The sequence below is a fragment of the Alosa pseudoharengus genome, unplaced genomic scaffold, assembly GCF_046254945.1.
Source record: "Alosa pseudoharengus isolate Yale_2024_CS ecotype anadromous, Long Island Sound unplaced genomic scaffold, YU_APseudo_1.1 YU_APseudo_1.1_scf_19, whole genome shotgun sequence".
Classification (NCBI taxonomy): Eukaryota; Metazoa; Chordata; class Actinopteri; order Clupeiformes; family Clupeidae; genus Alosa; species Alosa pseudoharengus.
This window is the reverse complement of record NW_027468657.1, coordinates 34,589,044-34,614,671: the sequence shown is the minus strand read 5'-3', so window position 1 is coordinate 34,614,671 and position 25,628 is coordinate 34,589,044. Positions and strand designations below refer to the sequence as shown.

The 25,628-nt window shown below is 40.9% G+C and overlaps 1 protein-coding gene across 1 annotated transcript in view; it reads left to right on the top strand.

The window, feature by feature from the left end:
* Positions 1–25,246, top strand: part of LOC143132801 (putative monooxygenase p33MONOX) — a 36,399-nt gene extending 11,153 nt beyond the window's left edge. Inside the window, exons 5-8 of the mRNA XM_076292595.1 lie at positions 1,087–1,211; positions 19,754–19,905; positions 22,747–22,937; positions 23,970–25,246. Coding sequence (XP_076148710.1) covers positions 1,087–1,211; positions 19,754–19,905; positions 22,747–22,937; positions 23,970–24,178 — 677 coding nt within the window. The 3' untranslated portion in view covers positions 24,179–25,246. The remainder of the gene's footprint in view (positions 1–1,086; positions 1,212–19,753; positions 19,906–22,746; positions 22,938–23,969) is intronic.
* The last annotated feature ends 382 nt before the right edge of the window (positions 25,247–25,628 follow it).

Here is a 25,628-nt window from a genome sequence, read left to right as displayed (position 1 = left end):
CTACCAGGTATTTGACCTAGGTTGAAAATACTCAATAATACTCATACCTGAAGCGAAGGAAATGCGGGGGAAATGTGCCTGGGATGGCTTCTGAAGTAGCATCGCAAATGAGAGAAAATTTAGAAAATTCCACAGACAGGGGGTGCTCTTGGACCCTCTCACCGTCTCTGAAAGCATAACTAGTCAATCAGTGGCTCAACAGGTAGATCTATAGATAGGCTAAACTCATTTTTCAGGCATCTGACCGACCGGGTTGACACTTCAGCGTGAGAAATCGGGGGTGTGGCGTGTGAGCGTGTGAAACTAATCAAATGCGTGTGTCTCACGGACAATGCGTGAGAGTTGGCAGCTCTGCTTAAAGTAATAAAATATGGGATATTTTACGGGAAAATATTAAAACAGGAAGACAGCTGGAAAAATGTTGACATGTTTCTGACAGTGGGTGACTCTGGGGCTCTTTGCTGTTGTTAGAACTGCCTGTATTGCTGTTGTTATAACATATATGCCTACCATCACGTTAAATTTTGTACAAATAAATAAATAGCCTACAGCGATCATACCGGTGCTGTCGCGCTCAATTGACAGCTGCATTAAATAGACCCACCTATGCATTTTCTATATCAACAAAATGGCTGCTGCGAACGTTATTGATCTGATTATTACGTAGATCGAATATGCCTAATTCTAGAATTAATCGTTCAAAACATAAACGAAAATTCCAAGAGATTCCGCCCCGTAACTCATTTTTTTTCATGGGTTTTACGGGGAGTAATGTTGTCAAATAAGCCATTACTTCAATTCATCGTGTTTCCTTACTCTCTGACAACATATGGTGATCATTTTTGGAATGGTTACAGTTTATTTTCCATTATTTCCTACATACTGATCCTTTAACTTTTGTATCAATTTGTGGTAGTAGGCTAATATAGAACTAGAATTATAAATGAAGGGTTGTGCTGGGTTTTACAACGGCATCTAACACAATTCAATTCCCAATCACAATTAAGGACCGGAACTGTCCATTTTAAAAAATTGATTTTTAGTTCAGTCAGTAGCCTAATTTACCAATGCCCTTCTGACCCTCAGAACTCACTCAGGAGAACATCCAGAGATTTGAACAACAGGCAGGTTTGACCGATTCAGGCTACAAGCCTCACAAAGGGCTCTCCGCCGAAGACACCCACTTTTGCCGCAAAGGAGAAAATTTACCAGTAAGTACAGATGAATTTGAGAAAATCCCATTATAGATTACACCAAAAGTTGACTAATGGCTAGTGCTGATGACTTGTTGAATTTACAGAATTTTGATGGTCTGAGACCGAAAACGGTTTGGACGTAGCACTTTTTCACTCCTTTTTTTATTATTAAATAAGTCTACTCAACAATTACATCTGCAGTATTTGGTGTGCGAGTTCATCCTGATCTGATTGTTGAATTTACAACAAATTGGCCTAAAGGTGCTTGCACACTGCTGCAACAAACACCAACATTAGGCTCAGTGTCCATCAGTGTTTGTTTGTTGCAGTGGTGATTCTGTCAGGATCCTTTTTATTGTTCTGTTTTTATGTGTTTGTTGCTGTTCACCATGTGCTCTGTGTTTACCTGTCTGTTGTCATGTGACTGTCTCCGCCCATCCCCTTAATTGCTCTGCGCTTCCTGTCTTGTTAGTTTCCTTCCGTTGCTCTCACCTGTTCCCTGTTATTGTCTTGTTGGTCTCGTCCAGTCCTGTCTTGCTGTTAATTGGTCTGTGTATTTTTACACCCCTCTGTTCCTTTGTCTCTTGTCGGATCGTCTCTCTTGTCGTGTCAGAGTCTTGTACATTTGTAAGTTTGTAGAGTCACAAGAAAGCGTGTATGTCTGCACTTCTGCCTGGAAGGGTCTTGCGCTTGGGTCCTGAACTACCAACCCTCACAGTTTCTAAAGAAATTTTGATGGGATGGCCAGGTTGGGGCACATAAGCCTAACATATAAAAAGTAAAACAATAATAAATATTGAAGCTCTGGATTTGTTACTAAATTATTCAATATTAACAACCAAACTGTTTATTTCATATAGTATTAACAAGTATTCAAAATGCAATTGACGTGTGAAGTAATAAATCACTAGAAAAAAATAGATTATCTGAACCACACAACTTGCAACAAGGTGCAATACAAGTAGTTTTCCACCATAGAGGTTAGCTATGCATGGATATAACAACTTCATTACAATGGGATAAATTGGTTCTTGAGCCAAGTGACACGGGACATCGACCGCTAAATGGCAAATATGGGTAGAAAGTTTAGTGGTTGGAGCTACAGGTTGAGAGTAGGCCTAGTAGTTGTTGCGTTGTTCATGGATATTTTGCGGTTGTCAGCATTTTAATTGCACTAGTTTGCCTTGACCCTCTATATTCATAGGTGAACACTCTTCAACTGAGTATTTCACTTATTATAACGTTTACATTCATTCATTTTGAGTGCAGGTGTGGAACGACCGAGGTACACTGGTGTTAAAACACAGCTGCATCCGCATCATCCAGTCATTCACGCCTGCGTATGAGCAGAGGCTGAAATTAAGAAAATATTGGGACACGACAGAAAACATTTCTTCCATTGATTATAAATTGGTTGTGCATTCTCAATCATTTCTATGTATGTAGCGCTGTCGATGCTGTAGTAAATGTGCACGACTAACTTTTACCATCATAGCCTGACGTCATTAACACTGCAGTGTTTGAACTACGGAACAACCACAAAACAACAACGCTTTCTAGAAACAGGAGTTACAACGTAGTCAGGGGTGTAGTGGTGAAAAAAGAGATGGGTAAACTACAAATTCTGTGATCAAGCGGACCACGATGCGGTCACTGGTAAGGTGGACCATGGCATACCAGTGTATGTATCCTGACCACATCGCTGTATGCTAAAATGTAATGGTGCGATACCAAGGGTATCACTGGGTGTTCCCTCCTAGGCCACAAAATCACTATTCAATTCTTACATTAATCTCAGTTCATTGTTAAAAAGACCCCAGAAGGAATAAATATGGTTGAAGTCTATAAAGTTTATTAAATCACAATAAAGAGAACAAAAATGTTTAAGTCAGTAAAGAATGGCCTAATCACCATAAAGAGTATGAAATATGAAATTTTACAGACAGACTAGCTATATTGAATTAATATCAATACCATTAAAATAATTTATGTAGCATGCATTTGGTGTTTAGGTGTCCTGTCTGCATGCTATAGCCTACCTACACCTTTAAGTTAAATTACCTAATACTATGTCTCTATGCCAGTAGCATTTTGAGAAAGGGGAGGGGGACTTCCCCCTTCAGTCTTTTCAAATGGTAGAGTGTTAGAGTAAACTTGCCCAGTTATTTCTCCTAGGACTTTGTCTGGGATGTGAAGCAGGCTTCGTAACAATCACAGTTATAAGGTTTTAGAACACTTTTAACTAACAGCGTTTGTGACACAGTGTTTGTGTTGTCACTCACTCAGTCCAACAGAGGCACCAGGTCAGAGTTTGGGCCAAGTAAAGGGAGGCAGATAAATACTTATTAACTCGGTTTTGAAGGAGACCAGTGTCTGCATAACGGTTCAAAACAAGTATAATAGATCATTTTACTGATGCTTGGCTTATCAGCTAGTTGGTTAACTTTACTTGTTATATAAAATGAACAAAGGAACAAATGAAAAATAATTAAATCCAAATCTGTGATCAACATAAACAGCGAAACAATAATTTAATATCCCATATAAAGCTTTTCACATAACATTTAATTCATAATATTTATTAGTGTAAATACATTTTTATCTTCGACGAGAAGGCAAGAAAAAGAAACCCTGTTTTTTTGTTAGACTTATTTTCATGTTGATAGCAGTCAGTAGAATACTTGAGCTTGCCTCTCTCAGACACCAAAAGATCCACTCTGGGTGGGGTGGGGGAGAGGCCTACCCTTAGGGTGGCCTCCAGTGTTGTTGTAAGTCTGTTCCTGGCCTTGGTCTGAAACAAGAAATCCGGCAAGTTTTCACATAGAGCTCCATTTCGTTTTGAAAAAAATGAAAACAATCGGTTTTACCTAGATTGAGTTGCTACAGCTAGCAGCTAACACAGGAACCTACAACGCTACACTCTGGGGGCATGTCCGTGAGCTCCCATGCTCCCAACAAACTGATTGTTTTTGTTTGTTTTCGTACCGACAGTACTCGTGACCTCGTGAAACAGAAACGGAGATCTATGTGAAAACTCGCCGGATTTCTCCTTTAACCCTAACCTTGAAGGCCCGTCCACATGACGATGACCCCGGCATTTTAGGAGGTCGTAACCGATCTTTTTGAAACCTGGTTCCAGAGTGGGTTTTTTAAAAACTGCCGGTTAACTTTTGCTGTGTAGACAGCAAAGCTGGCATTTTCGATGACAACATATCCCCACCCCTGAACCCAGCCACCGCACTCGACCTGGAACTCTGCTTGTCAGAACATACCAAACTATTTGTTTGACATAGGGCAATTCCACGCAAAACTGTCACATCCATAACGGCAACACAATGCCATGGTATTTAGTTGCCGTTATGGACGTGACACTATTGCGTGAAATTGCCCCATATTGAAATGTTTTACTTTTCCCCGTCATGATTTCTGTGCACGCGATATCAGCCTTTTGTAGCTAAGTTAAAAGCACACCATTAACTTGCTCTATATCAGACCTAATAATGCAAAACGTAAAAACATTCCATGTATAGCAGTCACATACCCTGAAAATGAACTTTATTAGTTTTACAGTTGAATTGAAAACTGAATTTTCCATAGTCTACTTATCTCACGCGACTGCTTTTGGAATGTTTTTGTTTCTTCATTAGAAATTAATATGAAGCCTCTGCGCCGTCACGACACCATCAACTGGCCTGGCATATGCACTACAGTGCTTTATGTCGGTTTCACCTCTTCGTGTGGACGCAAGTTTGTTTTTACCGGTGTCGTTAAAGGTGTGAAAGCGGTACGACAAAATATACCTGTTGGTTTCGTGTGGACGTGGCCTTAGTTGTGGCCATAATTGAGAATCCTGATTCACACAAATATGTAGTTGCGAATGGGAGAAGGAATTTGAGAGCTCTCAGTGCAAGGCCAGGGTATTCATTTGAAACAACTATCCAGAAAGAGCTCATGTCTACATTGGCCCACTGTAATTTGAAGATGCTGTAGGCTGAAACATCCAGGACTTGTGGTTCCAAATCTGTGGGCAGGGCAGTATCAGATTGATCCACAGAAAATGGATCCAAAATCCACTTTTCTCAGATTTCCCTCCCTGGGATCCTCAGGGAATATTCAGCAAATGTCAGCTGTATGAGGTACCGTGACACGACACGAGTGATGCTCTCTCCAGTGTAATGCATGTTCTCCAGTATTTCACTCAAAATTGGAAACATGGCCATCCTTTCCTCCTGCACCCTCTTGTTCCACAGTTCCACTTGCATTTGAAAGCCTCAACCTTGGCAGCAACCAAAAAAATGCTACCGTTCTTTCCTTGGAGTGTGAGGAAAATGGGAATTGACAGCATTCTTTTTCATGAAGTTTAAAGTTTTCACAGCCACATCCATCACTTTATTTAACTCAGGTGACATTTTGTTGCGTGGCTTTCACGGTGGAGGAAACAATGTGTCCACACAGCTTCAGGTGCCCGATTGAGAATCTGCCTGATGACACCGCTATGTCTCCCGGTCACCGATCCTGCACCATCACTGCAGACACCAACGCAGTTCTTCTACTCCAGGCCATTCCTGGGCCATGGTTTGTGTTGGTAGCTCTGCACAGAAAAAAAGCATGTCTTCATGCAGACTACTGCCACAACGATAGTGAACAAAAACCAGCAGTAATGTAGCATTGCTGATGTCCATTGATTCATCTAATTTTATGGAAAAAAATGGACTACGTTTTATTCCTTCCAGGACTTGGGTCTGTATGTCTGCGGCTATCTCTGAAATTCAGAGCAATGCAACCTCCCCAATCATCTCAGAGCACATATTCATGGCAACTGGCAGCACAAGTTCCTCCTCTACCATGAAGGCTTTCTTGGTCTGTGCCACACGTCTTGCTACAAGGCACTTTAGATTGTGTAGCCAAAGATGTAATAGATTTTCTCTGTAGCTGAGCTCAGTTTGCTTTTCTCTTAAAAGTCAACCAGTTTATCAGCCAGAGTTGGGTGTCTTGTATCGATGCCTCTTCAGTTTCGAAGGCTTCAGGGCCTCATTTGACAGCATTAAACCACACTCAACACTTGGGCGCTTGAGCTTTGGGCTCAAACTAAATGTAATTTGGATTGTATTTCCACACAACCTTATTAGTTTTAGGTAAAACATAGACCGAGCATTGTCATTTTTTCGCTTCAGGAACTTTTCCATTTTTCCATTTATCTATCCCACACCCATAGAATGTTAGCTTGTCAAACTGAGCGTTATAAATTTGAGTTGGAGCAGATTTTCAATTTGAGTTAACGAAAATAAATAACCTACTAATTTAATAGATGTGACTGAGACATGTAATGGGGTTACTATAAAACATCATTTCCTTTTTAAATTACATCGATATTGTACTACACTAAATAAAGACAGTTCTCGTATTTTATTGAAAAACTAGCTTCAACTTTAAAACATTTCCCGGCCCACTATAGATGGCGCTGCATAGTCCAGTAGTTGAGAAACACCGGTTTAAAGAACATTGCATCTCTATCGTCGCAAATCTTTGATGTGAATTGGGCTTTAGGATTAGGCTTTCATTTATTTTTTTTGAGAATTGTGCCTGCATTGTAATTATCATTATTGAACTTAATAATAAAGAAAATGAAAAAGAAACCATTTCCTTGAACAGTGGGTTTCCTATCCTGGAAACCAGCCCGAATTGAATCCTGTCGACAAAATTTGAGTTCGGGAAATTCAGTCTGGCTTTGCTCCATTGTGTGCCCAGTAGAGAACCGTACCAATCAAATAATCAGGGCGGGCTTTATACGTTGATGGACAGATGAGCAATGGTGCACAGTCTATCACAATCTATTGTTTACAACATAAAGGCTGTGATTAAGGCATTTGTCGAGAAGAAGGATGTTTTTGGTCGTTCAGGGTTCCCACGGGTCATGGAATTTCTGGAATATCATGGAATTTTGGAAAGTCTATTCCAGACAAGGAAAGTCAGGGAATTTGATCATTTTGGGGGCAAAGGCATGGAATATCAGGGAATTATGTTGTAGCAGTTTAAAATTTACTTGGCAAAATACATTAATATAAATATTTCCACTCATAACTGGTGTACTGGTTATTAGCTTTACTGCTTCCTTGAGTATTCTAACTTTGTTTATTCAATGCCCATTTATTCATTCCCCGCTCTAAAAAAGTAAAATATTCTTGAACGCTATGCGGCTGCTCTGAAATCATTGATTGGTAGGCCTATATTGTACCATTCATTATATAGTTAGTCATGGATTTTTTTTTTTTTTGTCAGGGAAATTCAGTGAAAAGTCATGGAATTCTACATTTCACTTAGAGTGGGAACCCTGACCGTTCATCCTTCCACTGATTGGTCAGCAGTGTTGGGAGTAATGCATTAAAAAAGTAATGTAATTACAGTAATGCATTGCTTTTTGCTGTAATGTAGTAATGTAAGGCATTACCAATACAATTTCAGTAATATTTTACTCGGTACAATTCTCAGTAACTGAAGTTACTTCAGTTTTTTAATCCAAAATTGAGAAATGCTGCTTTTACAGACAAAGATCGTAGCCATTATTCTCAAACTATTTGCATTAAGTCTACACCACTGTAAGTGCAAGGAAAGGCAACCAGCAATGATGAGAACCATTTAAAGTCAACATACAATTGCACTATGGCTATATTTTACTATATTAAGTTGTGAGTGACCTTTGGCCTTTGGGGCCTACATTGTCCCATGAGCCATAACTGCAACCATTATATTGTTCTTTTGTTAGCCTTAAGCCTAGCTCAGTCATTATGCCATACCACATCACCTCCTGCCGTGTAATGAGCTGCATTGAACACATGAAGATCTATTGAGAACACCAAATCCATATTTCATGTTATTTTGGTGAAAGTAATGTAAACGTAGTGTAATGCCTTACAATTCAAAGACAGTAATATTGTAATGTAACAAATTACTTTGAGATGACAGTAACAAGTAATAAATAATGCATTACGCTTTTGAAGTAACTTGCCCAACACTGTTGGTCAGGTCTATCGAATTGTGTGCAGATGCATTTTCCCCCTGTAGGCCTATCGGTTGAAACACGCCCCATAATCACGTCCAGACTCATTCAGACTATTCTGAATAGAATTGAGTTGGCTACACCAGGCTATGGGTTTCCTTGAACTTGACTGATTCTCCTAGAAAAAAATCAACGTGAACAACAAATATAAATAAGTAGCTTACACACACACGACATGACCTGTATTGTTGACGTAGATCAATTATGTAGCCTACAGGGTCTGAGAATGGCTCATTGTCAAGTCAAGTCTTGAATCAAATAAAAAATCTACCGGTAAGCCTTTTTTCACCAGGCCGAACGACTTGTCCTGTTGCGTCTGTTCTGTTCCTGTAAACTAAAGTAAACAGATTACGCAATGTCTTCTATATATGGGTGTTTCACGTGTTTCCTCCTATGGTTTCCTCTGATGGGTTACCAAGCAACTCGTTCAAATGAGACGAGCCTCCCTGTGTAGAACGTAGAACCAATCACATTCTGTTTTACATGACTAGAGGACATTTTGCGTAGCTTGTTTTCAACATAATCCTAGGCCACGTCTTTTTGGATAATTACTTGCTTAACCTGAAAACGAGTCGAAACATGGACACAAATATAATATCAATTGGACTGGAAAGTCAAACAAATCTACATTTCAAAAGGTATTTTTCATTACGTTGTTATTTCTGTGGTGATACAACTTCAACGTAACGTTGAGCGACGGAAGCTAAGTCAAATTAGCTTTAGCTGCATTCATAGCTAGCCATCGTTTAACGTTACACAGTTTGTGATTTGCTTTATCTTCAGTATGATGAATCATAATGTAAGATTCGTATTAAACATCTACATCTGTTTATGAATGTGTGTTTGTTGGTTAATTCTACTTGGATTTAACGGAGTGTGACCCGTTCCGTAGCATAGGTAGCGTTAGCTAGCAATAGCTTGCTAGCCTATTATGGCTTGTTATGAAAGAAGAAGTTCACGTTAGGGGAAAGTTGGCTAGCCAGATAATGTTAGCTGCTACAATACAACAATATTGGAGGCCTAGCATCTAGCTGACATTTCTGATCCTGGAGTAGAAAATGCCGGAGAGCTGACCAGCTATCCCATAGGATACTGGTAGCAGCTATGTCGGGAAATATGACAGATTTTGTTGATGTTTATTGGGTGAAGAATAACGTTGATTTAACGTTATTCAAATCTCGTTCTACAGTATGACCTATAAAACCAAGGGTGGTTTATGTTATGGCTATCCCCCAATCCCCCCTACACCCCCAATTATCACTACTTTTGTTCAGAAATTCTAAAACAACGATGTTTTTTAACACTTCAAAATAACATTTACTAAATCAACCTTACATTTTTAGTAGCCATAGATGTGTAGATTTGAACAAAATCTGGTTTGGTTCTTAACGGGAGCATTTACTGCCTGAAATATCCGATTTTGTTTACCACGCTCGGAGTTATAGTGCTGGTCTGATGGGTCGCCTATTTGCTACACCGTTTCAACGGCACATGAACGGTTAGACCGAGAATTCTCGTCATGAAATTAAAATTCCACTGGAGCTCCAAGCGGTTGTGTATACGCAGCCTTACAACACTGTTTACAGCTCTTCGAGTCACGGTAAAATGACATTTTTGGTACATAGCTAATTTAGATACACATATGGTGTGGGTGGTTGCGTTTCTTTAGGAGTCCGCTGTCTTGGTTTGTATAGAAATGGATATTAAGTGACACATACACGCAGGGGGAGTTCCGATATAATTTACTGTTAGCCATAATTTACTGTTAGCCAGCTGGTGCCATAGGCGGTGCAGGCAGTGGGCCTCATGTTATTCCGCCTACACAAAGTTACCATTACCAGGTTGACAATAAAGCAGAAGACACTGTCCCCAATGTGTAACATTACCAGCCCGATGACGCGTTCAATTTGTAATGTCTCTGAGGTCGGCATTACCAATGTCTAAATCGGAAATTTCAATGGGAACGCTTACCAGTTAAGAATGCAATGTTCTTAAATAACAAGATTGCAAGACAAGCAAAATTGGAACTTTCAGTGCACACCTACCAAGCATATTACACCCAAGTCTCTGGTTACACGTGAAAATGTATTTGTTAATCTTAAGAGTAACAATTGACACTGCAGTAGAGCAAAACACCTTGTCATCAGCAGTGAGGGAGTTGTGGTGATCCAACTGAGTACAAGGCTAGTCTGCGGACAGGAGCAGGCTGCTATGTCTGCAAGAGTGGAATGCATAGTTTGTAGAATAGGGTGGTCCTTATATTTTTTAAAGTCACCATTGTCATGCTCTTAACCCTTCAAATTGTTCCTTTAAGCTTATATAAGATAATACAGCATGCCAATTTTTATGGCAGTAACATACTGGTAGCTCAATAGCTTTAAACTTTGAGATTTTGATGATTTTCATAAAAACAGATCATTTGAATTGGTATTGTAACTGGCTAGTAAAATTCCAAAGCAATCTCCATAAAAGCATCTAATGCACCATATCTCCAGACTGCAGTCTAGCAGGCCTAGCTTCTAACGTTAACGTTATCTACAGACTGCCAGTGAATTCACCGGGTTGGTCAGTTGCTAAAGAACTTTGTTGGCATTGCATCGGTTGTAAAGACACAGCTCTGTGCGCAGTTTTCACGGATCATCATTGCCCTTGGACATTTTCAGCTGGTTTGGAAATTGGACTAATTTTAACATCACTTTTTCCCCTTTTAAAATATATTTTCTTTTTTTTTTTATTATTTTTTTTTTTTTTTGTTGTCTGTCTTGTATGTCTTGGTGTCACGGGTACGCTGGCGACTACGCCGCTCCGTCCGGCATTTTTTGTATTTGTTATTTTTTAAATGTATTTGTCTTGTCTTGATGTCATGGGTACGCTGGCGACTACGCCGCTCCATCCAGCATCTTTTGTCTTGTTGTTATGTGTCTTGTTTGTGGAGCGCTTTGGATTGCACTGTGTGCATGTTAAATGCGCTTTATAAATAAATCTGACTTGACTTGACTATATTCCTAAATATGTATTTGAGATAAGCTTACATATTTTATATCTCAGGTTACTTATTGTAGAAACTAAATCCAAATGAATCCATCCATGACCCGGTTTAGCAGATTTACCTTTCCTGGTGGAATCATTACATATTTCTATTGATGATCACCTTGGTTACTGTTTGGGTTTAGAGCACATTTTTTGTTCTCCATTAAAACATTCAAACAATTGTATCCACGGAACCCCAAATATGTGCCACAAAACTGCATGAGGGAAAAAAGGCACCTTCACCATTCCTTGCTCAGCCTTGCTTGCAGTTGTGTACCAAGAGCAAAATCATGGCAAAAACAAGAAATGACGTTTATTTGATTGGTTCCACCATACCAAAATTAGTTGGATCAAAACTGCCATCTATTAGAATGGAAGATCACTGACTGATCTATCCAGACTGCAAAAAGCTGCTGAGCATCAGACATGAGGGATTGTTGAAAACGTTGGGCTTTTTTGAGATTGTTGTCATTGTTGTCCTGTCAGTGTTGCTCTGATTTCAATCAAATGTAGTTCATTTGCAACAACTTTTAATATTACTTGCATATCACAATAACGTCGCACAGCTTAACATAGACAATCTTCCACATGATTGAGCTACCTCTAAGGGCTAGTCCACACGTACCAAACCGATCTTTTTTTCCTCCGTCTTCCCTGGAACCATATCAAGAATATTTGCATCCAAACAGATCCATCTCAACACGACTCAACACGTTACTTCATATCATAGGCCTATAGATGGCACTGTTTCTCTTACAGAAATTGACCAAAGCTTGCACTCTGTAGGCTATACAAACAGACAGAATAGGCTAGGACGAAAATGGCTAGTGCAAGGAAACCAGAATTGTTTGTGTGGACTGATAGTGAACTGCCAACATTTTTACGGTTTGTGAAGGGTGCAGTCCCGTCCTTTATTTGGCTAACGCAGGTACAAATAATCTCCTTTACTTTCTTTGGTTGTAGGATAGTCCGCGATTCACATTAGTTTTGGCTATCACCGCAAATGCATAGGCTACTAAACGCTAGGTCTACCCAAGTTAGGCTATTCTGTCGCCACATTTATAATATTGCTATAATACCTTCGTTAGTAACAGTCGATACTTTTGCCTGCATCAAATCACACATGCACATTTAGTGCGCATCTACCATAGGCTTAACATGAGTCTTTGTATGCTCATATCTGACTTCACTAGACTATGAATGAATTTATTTATGTTGTAAGACATGTAAAATAAATGAATGACACCAGCACTACGCACAAATTAATTTAAACTTACACCGCACTTCCCTAATAACTTCTGACTAGTTCTCTCGCGTCACCGACGATAGCTAGAAATGCATCAAGAAAACACAGGGAAAACACTGTTCAGTCCACCAAGTCATGATAAGCTATTGGCGCTGCGCAGCACCAGTTGTGATATTTATCCTACTGAGTGTAATCATAGGTAATGTCATCAGTGTTTCCCACAGAATTGGATTAAATTTGTGGCGGTAGCTGACTTTGACAACGGGGGGGTGGGGGGGGTATTAAGATCGTCTTGGTAGTGTATCTAATTGAGTGCCTGTCACTTTTAAGACGTTTGAGGGAACCCTTGCAATTGTAACACAGTTGAAAGGCTGCTGATGTGTGGATGCAATTCATAACGTTTTTTACATAGTTAAAATGAAGGTTCGTACTTCTCCTTGGGACAAGCACTTTTGAATTTTGGAAAACACCCTCCATTTACATCGGGATTTTGCAAACATTCAGTGTCAGAGTCAATAAAATGAGCCCTTCAATGAAATTGACAAGCAGCTGTAAGTAGGCTAAGCATTCTAAATTCGACATCCAAACAGTATTCTAACGTTAGCTTTGAGATACTGCTTGATTTCATAACTTAACTTAGTTTAGTCTCTTCAATGTAGCCTACTATGTTGTGATAAGACCTTAGCAGAGTTCACTTCAATGCAGCAGTTTTGAACAAATTTGCCCAGCATGGTCACGATGCTAAGCGGATTTAATAGCAATTTAGCCAGACGTCTTCTATGCAATGCTTCTATGTGGCAACAACAATCCTTCAATCGTGAATATTTTGTTAAATGCACATGCAGAGGAGTGGCAGCGGGCTACGAGAGAGAGCGGGGCGGGGCAAGGAAAGGCTGCGTGTGTAAAAAGCGCAGCTCAATGGCAATGCAAGGATTTGACCTTATATTTAATTTAAATGAAATTAAACATAGAATATTCATCTGTGGCGGCCGATTTTTATTTCGTGGCGCCCCGCCACAGATTAGTCAATGTATGGGAAACACTGGCAGGCCGGCGCCGGAGGAAAGGAAAATGTAGAAATAAAAATATACCCAAAAGACAAAATAATAATCCCCAGGAAAACCCCTAAGGAAACCCTCCCCAGTAGCCTATGTAATCTATATTCAACTTAAAGTCGCGCCGCTCACGACTAAACAACAAGAGCGCTTTTAAAGAGCACGGGACAACACAGAGAAGTGGGCCAGCTGCTACAACCTCGCACTGTCGCGTGTCTCCTGCGAACAATGGTAAAACAGTTCTAATGCAAGGAGATCACGGAGCGAATGGAGTGCACACCAAAGGACCAAACTCGCACAAAACTACTAGCTTACCCACGTTGCGTGACTCCTGCAAACAATGATAAGACAGTTACAGCGCAAGGAGATCACGGAACGAATGGGGCAAGACAAAAGACCCGACAGGCCAGGAACAACAACTTTGCTGCCGTGATTGCTTGCTGAACAATGATAAAACAGTTCGTTATTGCAAAGCGATCACGGAGCTCGGTTTGGACTAGACCAAACACGCACAAAACTCTGAACAACTCGGTGGAGTTATCAACCTGCCGAACAATGGAAAGACAGTTCTTTAACGCTAGGCAATACTCACGGAGCGTCCGAGACAAGGACCAAACCAGGCCGCTCTCACAAGGCAAAACACTCTACCTGTCGTCACGTTCAGACTACGCAGGGAAACACCAGCGAACCAAACACACAGCAGACGAAACACCGGTAGAGGGAAACGAGAGAGGCGGAGACAGCGCTACCTGGGCTGTTAATTATAGACACTGACCATCTCCCGTATGTAGCCGCCATGTTTTCATTATATTATTTTATTATAGGGGGTCAGGTTTGATCGCCACAAAGTTATTCACAAAGCCTTTCAGACCTTCTCTTAGTAAGGAAAAATGACAACTCCTAAACTAAGAGTGAGTCTTAGTTGCTATGGATGACGTCATTACCAGGGTTTCCCACAGCAATTTGCAGTCAAGGCGGCCGCCTTGGCAAAACATGCCTGCCGCCTTAACTACATCGTCAAAAAAAAAAAGTAGTCCACCATGTTACTCTGTCCTGTTTTCTCCCTTTCATTCCAAACCGTGACCAACGCCAGTCTCCCTTCTCCGCAGAACGCATTAAGAAAATAATAAGAAACCTACCATAAATCGAAAAATAATCAGTTTTTATAATCTTTACATAAGTGATAGGCCTCCGAATCAGAGCTAGTGAGCGGAGCTGAGCCGCGCAAATATCCCGCTCCTCGCTCTCAAGAATCAGTTAAATCGCGAACAGCCACAGCTCCGTTTAATTGTCAGGTGTAATGAAATGCGTTCATATTCCACTTTTTATGTCATAAACGTTGCAGGCATATAGAAAGGTTTTGTGGTAGGATTGTCCAATGGTCAAGTTGTTGCTTCAATTTGTGTTTTAATTTATGCGACGCACCGATGCTGGGTTCGTCAGTTTTGCGCATGTTTAAAATGTTTAGCCGACCGCGTAATTTGTCATTTTCGTTCTATAAGTTTCACTTTTCATGTCATGAATGTAACATGCCTATGATAAGGCTTTGCAGTTGTCCCATATGGTCAATCTATTGTCTCAATTGTGTTTCATGTGACGCGCAGAAGCTACATTCATGCATTGTTTTGCTCCAGTTGAAAATGTTTCTGCGTAATTTGTCAGCTGTGATAATGCGTTCAATAAATTCCTCTTTTATGTCAGAAATATAACATGCCCATGATTGATGCTTGTATGGTAAGGCGTATCTAATCTAGGCCTCTCTTATGTTCAATCAGATTCGCTTTGCCCACCCGTTTTTTCTGTGCCCACCCATTTGAACATTTCTGGCTACGCTACTGTTAGAAAAGAAAGTCATAAGTGTACTATTCCTACAAACTAAATACTAACAATGTAGAGCAAGAATAACCATGTGGTGACACAGTTTCAGTGAGTAAAGATTAATTTTGGAATCTAAGTGGACACATTTCACGGAAACATGAGAGTGTGCGACAGAGAGCAAAGAAAAACGTGAGCAATTTGAATATGCTTCATATCAAGTAGAAGGCTAAAGTAAAACTTGGATGCTAAGCCTGTATTCTTTAGGCAATTAATCCCACTGATCCCTTTAGTTTTAGGCTTATGTATTAAAGCGTGTTTGTTGTTGCACTATCGGTGTTGCACTATCATTTAAAATAAATGTTCTGAGTGAAATATATTGCCGTTGCTCTTAGTTCTTTGGGATTTAAGTTTTCTGTTTAAGGTGACAATTCGTCTTGTAGATTATTTCTCCCTCTTTTAAATTGGAGCGAGCATGGAGTGATTTCACTGGAGCAGGAAGTGGAGTGTTGACTTGCGCGTCTTTTTAAGATGGTGAGCTTAAACGAAGGCAAGCCCTCTAATCGGACGGGCAAGACTGACAAATAGACGGGCCTAGGCCCGCCCGTGGCTACGAGTATGCTTTCTAAATGATTTAGCTAACTCCATCCCCATCCACGAACTTGGGCTACTATGGCCAATATCTTTGAAATTTAACAGTCTTGGTTTTATTAGGAAGATATGGATTCTGGGTGGGTTTAGGGCAAGCCTCAGACTCGTGGTGTGAGCGGTATTGGAGCAGAACAGAGCGGCCGCTCCGGCCTCTAAATTAAAAAGCGCTCAGCGCTCAAATTCCATCCATATTACACAAAACCTAAAAAATAATCTAAACTTCATTCACTCTCGGTGTCATAGATCAGGACTTGCGGAACAGGCTGCAGGGCAACAGTCTGACAGCCTGCATGAAGATAGGTATTAATGGTCCAATAGTAAAACAGTATAAGTATATACTTTTGTATTCTCAGTGCAATTACCAAAGGGCCCTTGACATTTTTTTTTAAAGCCAAGGAGGATGGCTTGTAGCGATGCTAGTTGTCAGCTCTGCCATAAGTAGTGACTGATCACATTTGCACATTTTGTTGTTTTGCACTTTCTTTTGCACTTGTTCTATAGTTTGTAATAATCTTTGTTAAAATTGCACAAATTACACAAATATTTTGAAATATTTGTATACTGTTGTATAGTTTGTTTGGTGTTATTACTTTGTGATAGCTTGAAAAGCTGGTTATTTATTTAATATGCAGTGTTTATTAAATAATTGTTAAATGTACACAGTCTGTAGTGTATCGCACAAACAAGACGCCAGCACCCCCAACCTCCACCGGTCGGACCGACACCATAACCCCCCCACCCAGGTCGGACGGCAACCGATACCAGAACCCCCCCTCGGTCGGACGATTACTGATTACTCATGCACAAGCTTGACTGAAGTGACCACCTTGATTGGCTGATGATTGTAACGCGGAAATGATTCCAAACACCTCCCGTACGATGATGAGTGACAGGTGACAGGTCTGAGAATGCATGCGCTACACAAGGACGGAAGATGATGAATAACTGAATAAAAAGGCCTAGCCTAAATGAATCAAGAGTAAGGCAAAACAAATAGCCTAGTAGCCTAATGAAACATGCGGATTGATCCAGTATCTTTGCAACATTATTAAATTAACCTGTCACCATAGCCTATGCCTACGTTTGCAAAGAGGAGAACATTTTAATTTGATTCACAATGAAACATTACATTTAATTTACATGTTGACAATGAGTAGTTTTGGTTGTTGTTGGTGGCGTTATTGCATCCCTTTTATGCCTACAATGCAAAATTGTTCCCTCGCGATTGGAAGCTCCTGTAGCCGCATACGCATTTCAAAACATCGCAACGTGAAATGCCACAAAAAGGGTTTGTGAATAGGTCTTAGCAAAGTCCTTTTAGGCAAGTCCCTCCACTCGGCGGCCATATACCAACATTTTATGGGCACTCATCGGGCACAGTCTTTGGGTCGAACTGCGCGTGCGCAAGGCTTCACGACACCAATCTTGCTCCAGCGGCGAGATCACAACACATGATTGGCACGATGTCTTCACAACACACCATATGATTGGCTCAATGTACTCACATCACACCACATGATTGGCTCAATGTATTCACATGTCGACGTTTTGCCGAGGAAGGGGTGGGATATGTGTAGACAACGGCCACGTGACAAACTAGCCCCATGCATTTCTATGGAGTATTTTTGGAGTGCTGTGTCTCCTTATTCGAAAGTCTCTGGTCTTAGTGAGTTAGGAGTCCTCTCGACTTCTTTTAAGCTGTTCCAGGAGGAGTCCTAAAGTTAGGAGTGACACGCCCATTATTTTTAGGAGTTGCTCCTAAAAAGCGTAACGTAAACAGAGCCCAGCCAAAAACTCCAATAAAATTTGGACTCAACTTTGAGGGACAGCTGTGACCATGCAGGGTCATCCAGACCAAACATGACGATTTTACATACTATTCCTATTATGTACCAGCATGTAAAATTGGAGCTTCCTACATGGTTTAGTTCTTGTGCTATGGGCTTGTGAACTTTGACAAAAAAAAAGAGGCCGAACAAAATCAACACCTCCCTCCCCCTGTAAAACTGGATGTATCTTGGAAAGTATTGACCTTACATAAAAGTATTTTCTCCTGGGTAACATAGGTACACCTTAGCCTGGCGGGCCATCCTATATCATTGAAATGTATAGTCTGGAATCGAATCATTCACCTGCTTAATCCAAGGGGCAGGCAGAGAATTGTCTTTCAAACTGCCTAGGCATGCAATAGGCCAGCGCTACGATCATATCCGTATCCGGTCGGCAAAACGGCAAATACATCCTTCTTCGAAAGGAATGACTTAAATGCATTGTGCTGCTCTACTTTCAAAGAAAAGCACAAGTCCAACTCCTCCAAAGTTGACGCCAACGCCGATTCAAACAACCGCTCTTCGTTCGCCATAGCCACCTTCCTTGTTGTTCACCGTCGCAGGACTGTCGTTATCCTGTTAAGCCCGCCTTAAGACTCTCTAACGAAATAGAGTGCTGTGATTGGACAACATCCACGGTGTTAAGCCAATAGAAATTCCTATGGTTCGATACTAGACGTACAGGCTGAGCAAATTAATTTGCTGCCGCTAGGGTGCGTCTAGATTTCTAGGCTAGGTACACCTGGTAATTTTTTCAGAATTTTTTGAGACCCAAGTGCGTGGGCCCTGGTTGAATTGACGTGGAATGACCCATGCTATGTTGTGGACTTAGGCCTACACATATTTTTCAATTTTATTGAATATTTTTATGCTTGATGCCATTGTATTAACAAGAAGTTGAAAAATTGCAATAGTTGCCTTGAAAAAAAAGAATACTACCTAAATTATCTACTAGGCCTATGTCACCCTACAAAACATGTTTTCATTATGCTGATTTCAGTGTTTCCCACAGAATTGAATTCTATTTGTGGTGGTAGGTTTGCAGAATTTACTTGAATGCAACAGTTTTTAACACATTAGCGCAGCGTGGTTATAATGCTAACCAGATTTAAAAACTATTTAGTAGAGCCTGTAAAAATCATTGTGTGGTGGTCAATGTTGACATTCTGGTGTTCTTTCAAGAATGGACACTGGGATGTCTTTATTGGCAGTTAGCAAAACACAGAACTAGTCCTCGGACAGGGCAATAGGACTGGACAGAAAATAATATTTTATCACGTCAAAAGCTCCATTTGCACTGGTACGGATGCTTGATCATGCTCACCCTTGTCTTTTTTCTACTGCCAACCTGCCATCTGTGATGATGATGGGGTACCAAGTAGCCCATGGTGGGGTAGCCAATAGGGTGGAGCGAAAATGCAGGTCAATGCCGTTTGTCAGGAGCGAAAATGCAGGTCATTGTCGTAAAATACGGACAATGCCGTTTGTTCTGCTTATTTTATAATGCTGTTTGTTAAATAGTTTGTAACTGTGAGCAGATGATATCAGATTGATGAACAGGCATCACAGTGGCGTTTGATTGATTTCCCAACTAAGGTTATTTAAGGACGTGGGTATAAGGTTCAGCAGTATCTTTATCTAGTGGCCTGCCCAGTTCATTCTGCTAGCTCAGAGCACCACCTGCCATACTCCTCCTGCCAAACTCTGTTCCCGTGGTTTTCATTAGCTACTCTTGCCCCAGTCCACCCCACCCCCTGCGTTTAGCCTTGACACATTTAGAAGAACATCATTGGTGCATCAATAACAAGGAAGTGTTTGCCAAAAGAGAAAGATAAATCGTTGGTAATGTTATATGTTTACCCTCTGCCTTGTAGAAGTTGAAGATGCCTGCTGGGGACTTCAAGGAGGACAAGCTTACAACATCAGCACAATCCACCCCTTGTGGCACCCCATCCTGTACCCCTTCTGTTACCCCCTCAGTCACACCTAGTGTCAGCCCTTACTCCTCCCCAAAAGTCAATCGCAGGTAAGTGGGAGATGAACACCTACATGAATATTAGGTCATGGGCCCAAATTCATATGAACAGCTCGTGTGTGTTGTCTTATAAAAGCTTATCACAATAAAAGCGTATCACTTATTTAAAGGGGCCATGCTGCAGGAAATCACTTTGATGATATGTAATATATGATGATATAAAGGGACGCACTGGGCTCTTGAAATTGGACTGCTCCCTTTTCTGTCTGTAATGGCAATAGAAAGGGAAAATGGTCGTAGGTGTTTCTAATTTGTCTGTGATCTGTTTCTACGTCTCTCATTTATTATGCTCCCTCCCCTGTTAGCAATCTAGCAATATAGCTGGAAGATGCCTAAAGATGTTGGCTCAAATTTACAAAATACAATTTCAGCTGCAAAATCAGACTATTTTTTCCCCCCACAATTCAACCTTTTCAATGGTTTTTGTATCTCAAAATTAGAATGTGGGACTTTTGACTCATTCCGTCAGATCAGGTCACATATCATCTTATCGAACTCTAGGGCAGACAGTGGGTCTGTTTGAAACGGAAGACAGCTGCCTACTGTCCTCAATGGTACAGCAGCAAAACCAACATATCAAAATAGGGCTGTAACGATACACCAACCTCACGATTCGGTTTGTATCACGATTTTTGACCCACGGTTCGATACGAATCTCGATTTTTCTTTTTTATTTTTTTTTTGGGGGGGGGGGGCTAGACATTTTATAAAAAATAACATTTTAATAGCCTCCCTTAGAACACCAGAGGATTACAATATAATATATCTATTATTTTATATCCTTATATAAAAATATTTTTCTGAATGACTGATATTTATGACAGCACACTTTATGCAGATTAGCCTATAGCCTAGGCCTACTATTTTTTTATTACAACTCTACCTCTTTAATTCAGCTGTCTGGTTGAAGCCTGGAAATATTGTAAACAAAGTAGCATATAGCTTAGCCTATCATAGTCTACTGATTGGACTGTTCAGTTTCCCCATGTGTGTTTAAGTTTTAAGGTAATACTTGTTCTCCTTGGGACAGGCCCTTTTGGGAAACGTTGGTATTGAGATGATCAGTCAACTTAAATGCAAGAGTTTTAAACAAATATGTGCAGCATGCTAATGATGCTAAGCGGATTTAATAGTAATTTAGCTAGTCGTCTATGCGTCCTTGCTTTCACGATTGTGAATGTTTTATTTAAGTCGCGCGTGTTCATTGAGCAGGAGAGGGAGGGAGCGCGAGAGAGAGCGGGGCAAGGAGAGGGGGTTTACTTCTATACTGTTTGGTAAAGTTGCACACATAGTCTACAATGAAAGCAAGGAGAGGTATGAAATTATTATTTATTTATTTTGTTTGTTTTTGGACAACGTAGGCTACCGATAAGTAAAGCGGGATTTGTGGGTTGCTTTTGCGGCCGCATAAGCTGCAAAGCACTGCGTGAAACACTAGAAAGGGTGTGTCGCGATTCTGCCTTTTCACACCGCGACCAGAGCCCGTCTACGGAGAGCCTTGCCACTCCGTATTAAGTCCCATTGTACCGAATTTTGGATGCAGTTCCACCAGAGTTCCACTGGGGGCGATCGCCATGAGTGCAGAATGAATGGGAGTCAATGGAGCTAGACGGCTAAATTTGTCTCTTTCACCTGATTGTCGTTGACAAATCTCAGATTTGATTGTAGTTTGTATAGCTTCAACATGGGTTATAGGTCAAAAGTTGAATGAACGAGTACTTATGTCCTTTTGATTTCTTACAGGTTGGGTCGTTGTTGCACATAACACGCTAGCATTGTGCTAATGAATGATGTCATTGACACATTTGGCTTTTTAGAACAATTAAGTGACTTTAAAAAATATAATACTCAACCAAGTGTATTTTCTTTGCCTCCCCTTTCGAATACAATACTCAAATTACTTGAAAAAAAATTATATCCCGAGAAAAGTGGATTTTGAGGGGTACAGCTCCATAGACCTCCATGCATTCTGCACTCGTGGACGAGCGCCCTCATGTGGAACCACAGAAGGAACTGCAACCAGTTCAGAAACCGGAAGTTTTCCGAGAGTGGCAGTTCTCCCCTTATTAGACATTCTCTGCCGCGACACAGTATCGTGGATATGAATGTCGCGATTTCGGTTTCGAATCGTAAATCGTTACAGCCCTAATATCAAAGCTCATAAAAATACCAGTATGTGCGGCTCCTTTAAAAGTTGAGCGTGACGTCAGTCAGTGAGTGAGTGTGTGCGGCCAGCGAGATAGTGAACGAAGATAAATGAAAAGGCTGGCGACCAAATCAGACTTTGTGATGAGGGAAACTTAGTTTCATAGTAAGAGGCTACAGGGTACACTTGCCATCATACTTCAGTCCAGCAGATGGTGGTAATGCACTCTGTTTGCAAACTGCCAAAAAAAAAAAGCTCACAGAAAAAGAAGAAGGGTTCGCTGGCTACGTTCTGGCCGCCGGGTGAATAAGACGAATAACTACTGCTAATTTAAAGCCATAATACAGGACTGAACTAAGGCTTTTTCACCAGACATTGGGGTTTCACCGCAGTTGGAAATGCACCATCAACATACTATGTAGATTTATTAGGCTGCCATATCAAACTTGTTCTGTGCCTTATCAGTATCTCAACTGTATCACCTGATACCAGCGGAGTTGGTTCAAGCAGCAATGGTGATTAGCAGCACATGGTGGTATACTCTGCCCTCGCAGCTCAAAATGGGACTCTTTTAGTTTCAGGATACCCAAGCTCTGATATCTGTATTGGGTATGAATTTAGCATGTCACCTGGATATCAGTGTGATGCTCATTAATACCTGCGTGTTATTTCTGTCTGCCTCATAGGAGCTGGTTTGGCCTGAGTCCTGCGTTGTCTACACCCTCAGCAGAAGCTAGCAGCAACATCAGCACCAGCAGCAGTGATATGGGCGGGAACGAGGGCTCAGGCGGCGGAGAAAGATGGAGCTTTTTTGGCTCCTCGCGCCCCGTTGTGCAGAAGTCCTCTACTGACCCAGGATCAGACTCCACCTCATCTGGTAGCTCAGAGATTGTTTCATTGAGCACAAATTGTTTGTGTGTACATGTATTTAATCTATTAATGCATGGTAGGTTAAAGGTGCTCTAAGCCAGTGGTTCTCAAATGGGGGTACGTGAAGGCACTCCAGGGGGTACGTGAGATTTTAACCCTTAGAACCCGATTGACGCAAAGTGCGTCAAAAAACACACCCTTTCTTCTCTGTTACATACATTGCTCCGCAACTGTTCATCGCAGTGAGATGAAACCGTTATTGCGTGACAGAGCAGAAGTGGGGATTTCCAACGAGACCACATACTTGTCTGTATGTTAAAGTATGAAAATAAAAAATCATGAAATTAAAACCTGCGCACCCATTACTCTTGTTTGAATTACTCGCGAACCCGTGAACGCATAGATATGGCAAGCATATCAGATGAAAGAGGAGACACAGTACCATTGGTGTCGATCTTTCTGGCTTATGAAAACAGACAAAGTGACAGCAAAATAATAACTTCATATAGCTCGACTTATCTCACGTTTTTGTCTGTTTTTGTGGCAAAGCATGTTTATAACCATATTTTGACAGCTCAGAAGGGTTGTACTTGTGTTTGTATTGGGTGCAACATACAGTAAACCAATGAATGTGCCATCTCCTATTCCCTTTAAAAGCCAGGAGTATTTGGACCATTGCGCGTTATATTACACTGATGTGCTGTTATAATGACAGATTTGCCGAGTGTATGCAACGATCTGCTGAATCTGCTGCTTTACTGAAACATGTCTATGTGTAACAAGCAGAGTGCACATGTTCTGCATTTCAAGGTCTGTCTCGTACTAGCAAAGACATTTGTGTTGCGCCTGGCGCTCTGCATAAGATAGGGCTCAAGGTTGTGTGTCTGTTTTTTTACTCACTTGTGATTGGTCCTGTGTATTGTGTTTGGCTTTTTTGAATGCATAGCTTTATCTCATGTGCTCACTTTTGCCCATAGTGGGTTTTTCCACAGGAGAAAACCATGTCTCTGGCTGACTCTCTCTGCCTTCCTCCTCACAGGTGGCTTCACCCTCCAGTCCTATTTTGGGGTTCAGAAGTCCAGCACACTGGAAGAGATGAAGACCCAGGTCAGCCTGAGGGTGGATGACCCCACCAGCTTCAACCCCCCCAAGATAGAGATCACAGATATTGAAGGCAAAAAGGCACTGCCTCGTCCACACAAACTCAAACCCCGGGACATGAACATCCTTACACCGTCTGGCTTCTGACACTAGCAAACATACACACAAAAAATCAGTCCTTACGAACCAAACTATGTAACACTCAATAATTTAATGGCCTGCAATGTTAAACATTTAGCCCTGGTCTCCATCTTTCACAACCCCGCCTGTTGTAGGTAGCCGGTCTACCCTTGTTAGCCTCCCTTTCCCACGTGTCACTTGATGAAAAGACTGAAACAAATGCACTCTCTTGCACCAACTTCTCCGCTCCCTTCTCTCCCCTTCTTTTGTATGTGCAGGCTATTTCACACATCAGTGCCAAATATGTCTTGAATGAATATGGCCATAATTTCCAGGTCCGATTAAAGCAAGGTAATGGGGTCCATCCCAGTTCCCAAGGCTGAGTCTAACAGGGTATCTTTCTTGTGTGTTTATTTATCCCCTTTTGCCAAACATTTCAGCAGTGGTGACATGAGTCTTTGGGTGGTTTAAGAATTGTCCTTCCCACATAACCCCTCTTGTTTCACTAGAGTAGCAAGTCCTTGCATTGTTCCATACAATATGTGAATTTACACTTACAGCAAGTCGCATAATTATTTTATTTTACAGAACTCTGTTTTCTTGATAGTTATCTAGTGATTTCACTCAGAGTTGTTTGGTGAATTCCTCTTCTGCCATGGTGTTGAAGTTGCGCTGAACTTTAACATGGTGCCTAAGCAAACACTTTTCCTTTTCTGATGCAATGCTTTATTTAAATATGAAGTATAATTTGTTTGACAGGAGTAGTATTATTGCTCCAGCGGCTTTGCTAACCTGGATTAAAGAATATATTAATCTTGCACACGTCATATTTTTCTGCATTAAAGTTGTAAGACTTCACCTGGTGATTTTGTCAAATATTAGTATGCAAGGTGGAAAAAAAATCCATTGTAAGGGTTGGAAGCACAGCAGAAGAAGTGGTTTGTTTCCCTCTTTTTATACAGCATTATTCTTGAATGATACATTTGTCTTTTGCAATGTGTATATTTTTTATCATCCTTGATTTCAGAAATGTACTGGGGGAAACATGTTGCTTCCAATGCAACTCCAGTGTAAATAAAACAACCATATCCTGTGTGGAATGTCATTTTGTTTGTATTTGTTGCTGGACCAGATGTCACAGTTGAAAGGGTAGCAGAAGACATGACTCATTGAGGCAAGTTGAGCTTGTATTTCAGACATTTCAGTTGAATTTATGGCCCAGCCCTACTTTCTGTTAACACCAGTTAGACACAGATGATATCAACATGGCTTCTATGAGGATATGATGCATACCAAAATTGAAATGTAACTTGCTTCAACTTCTGCCAATAGGTGGCGACAGTGGCTTACTCAATGTGTGAATCACATTTCTCTACCCTTTTGACAGAAAATCTAAACACTCATTAGTCTGTAGTACTCATTTCTTTAACTAATTCATAGAAAACCACTTCCTAAGCATTACATTTGGAAAGTTAGC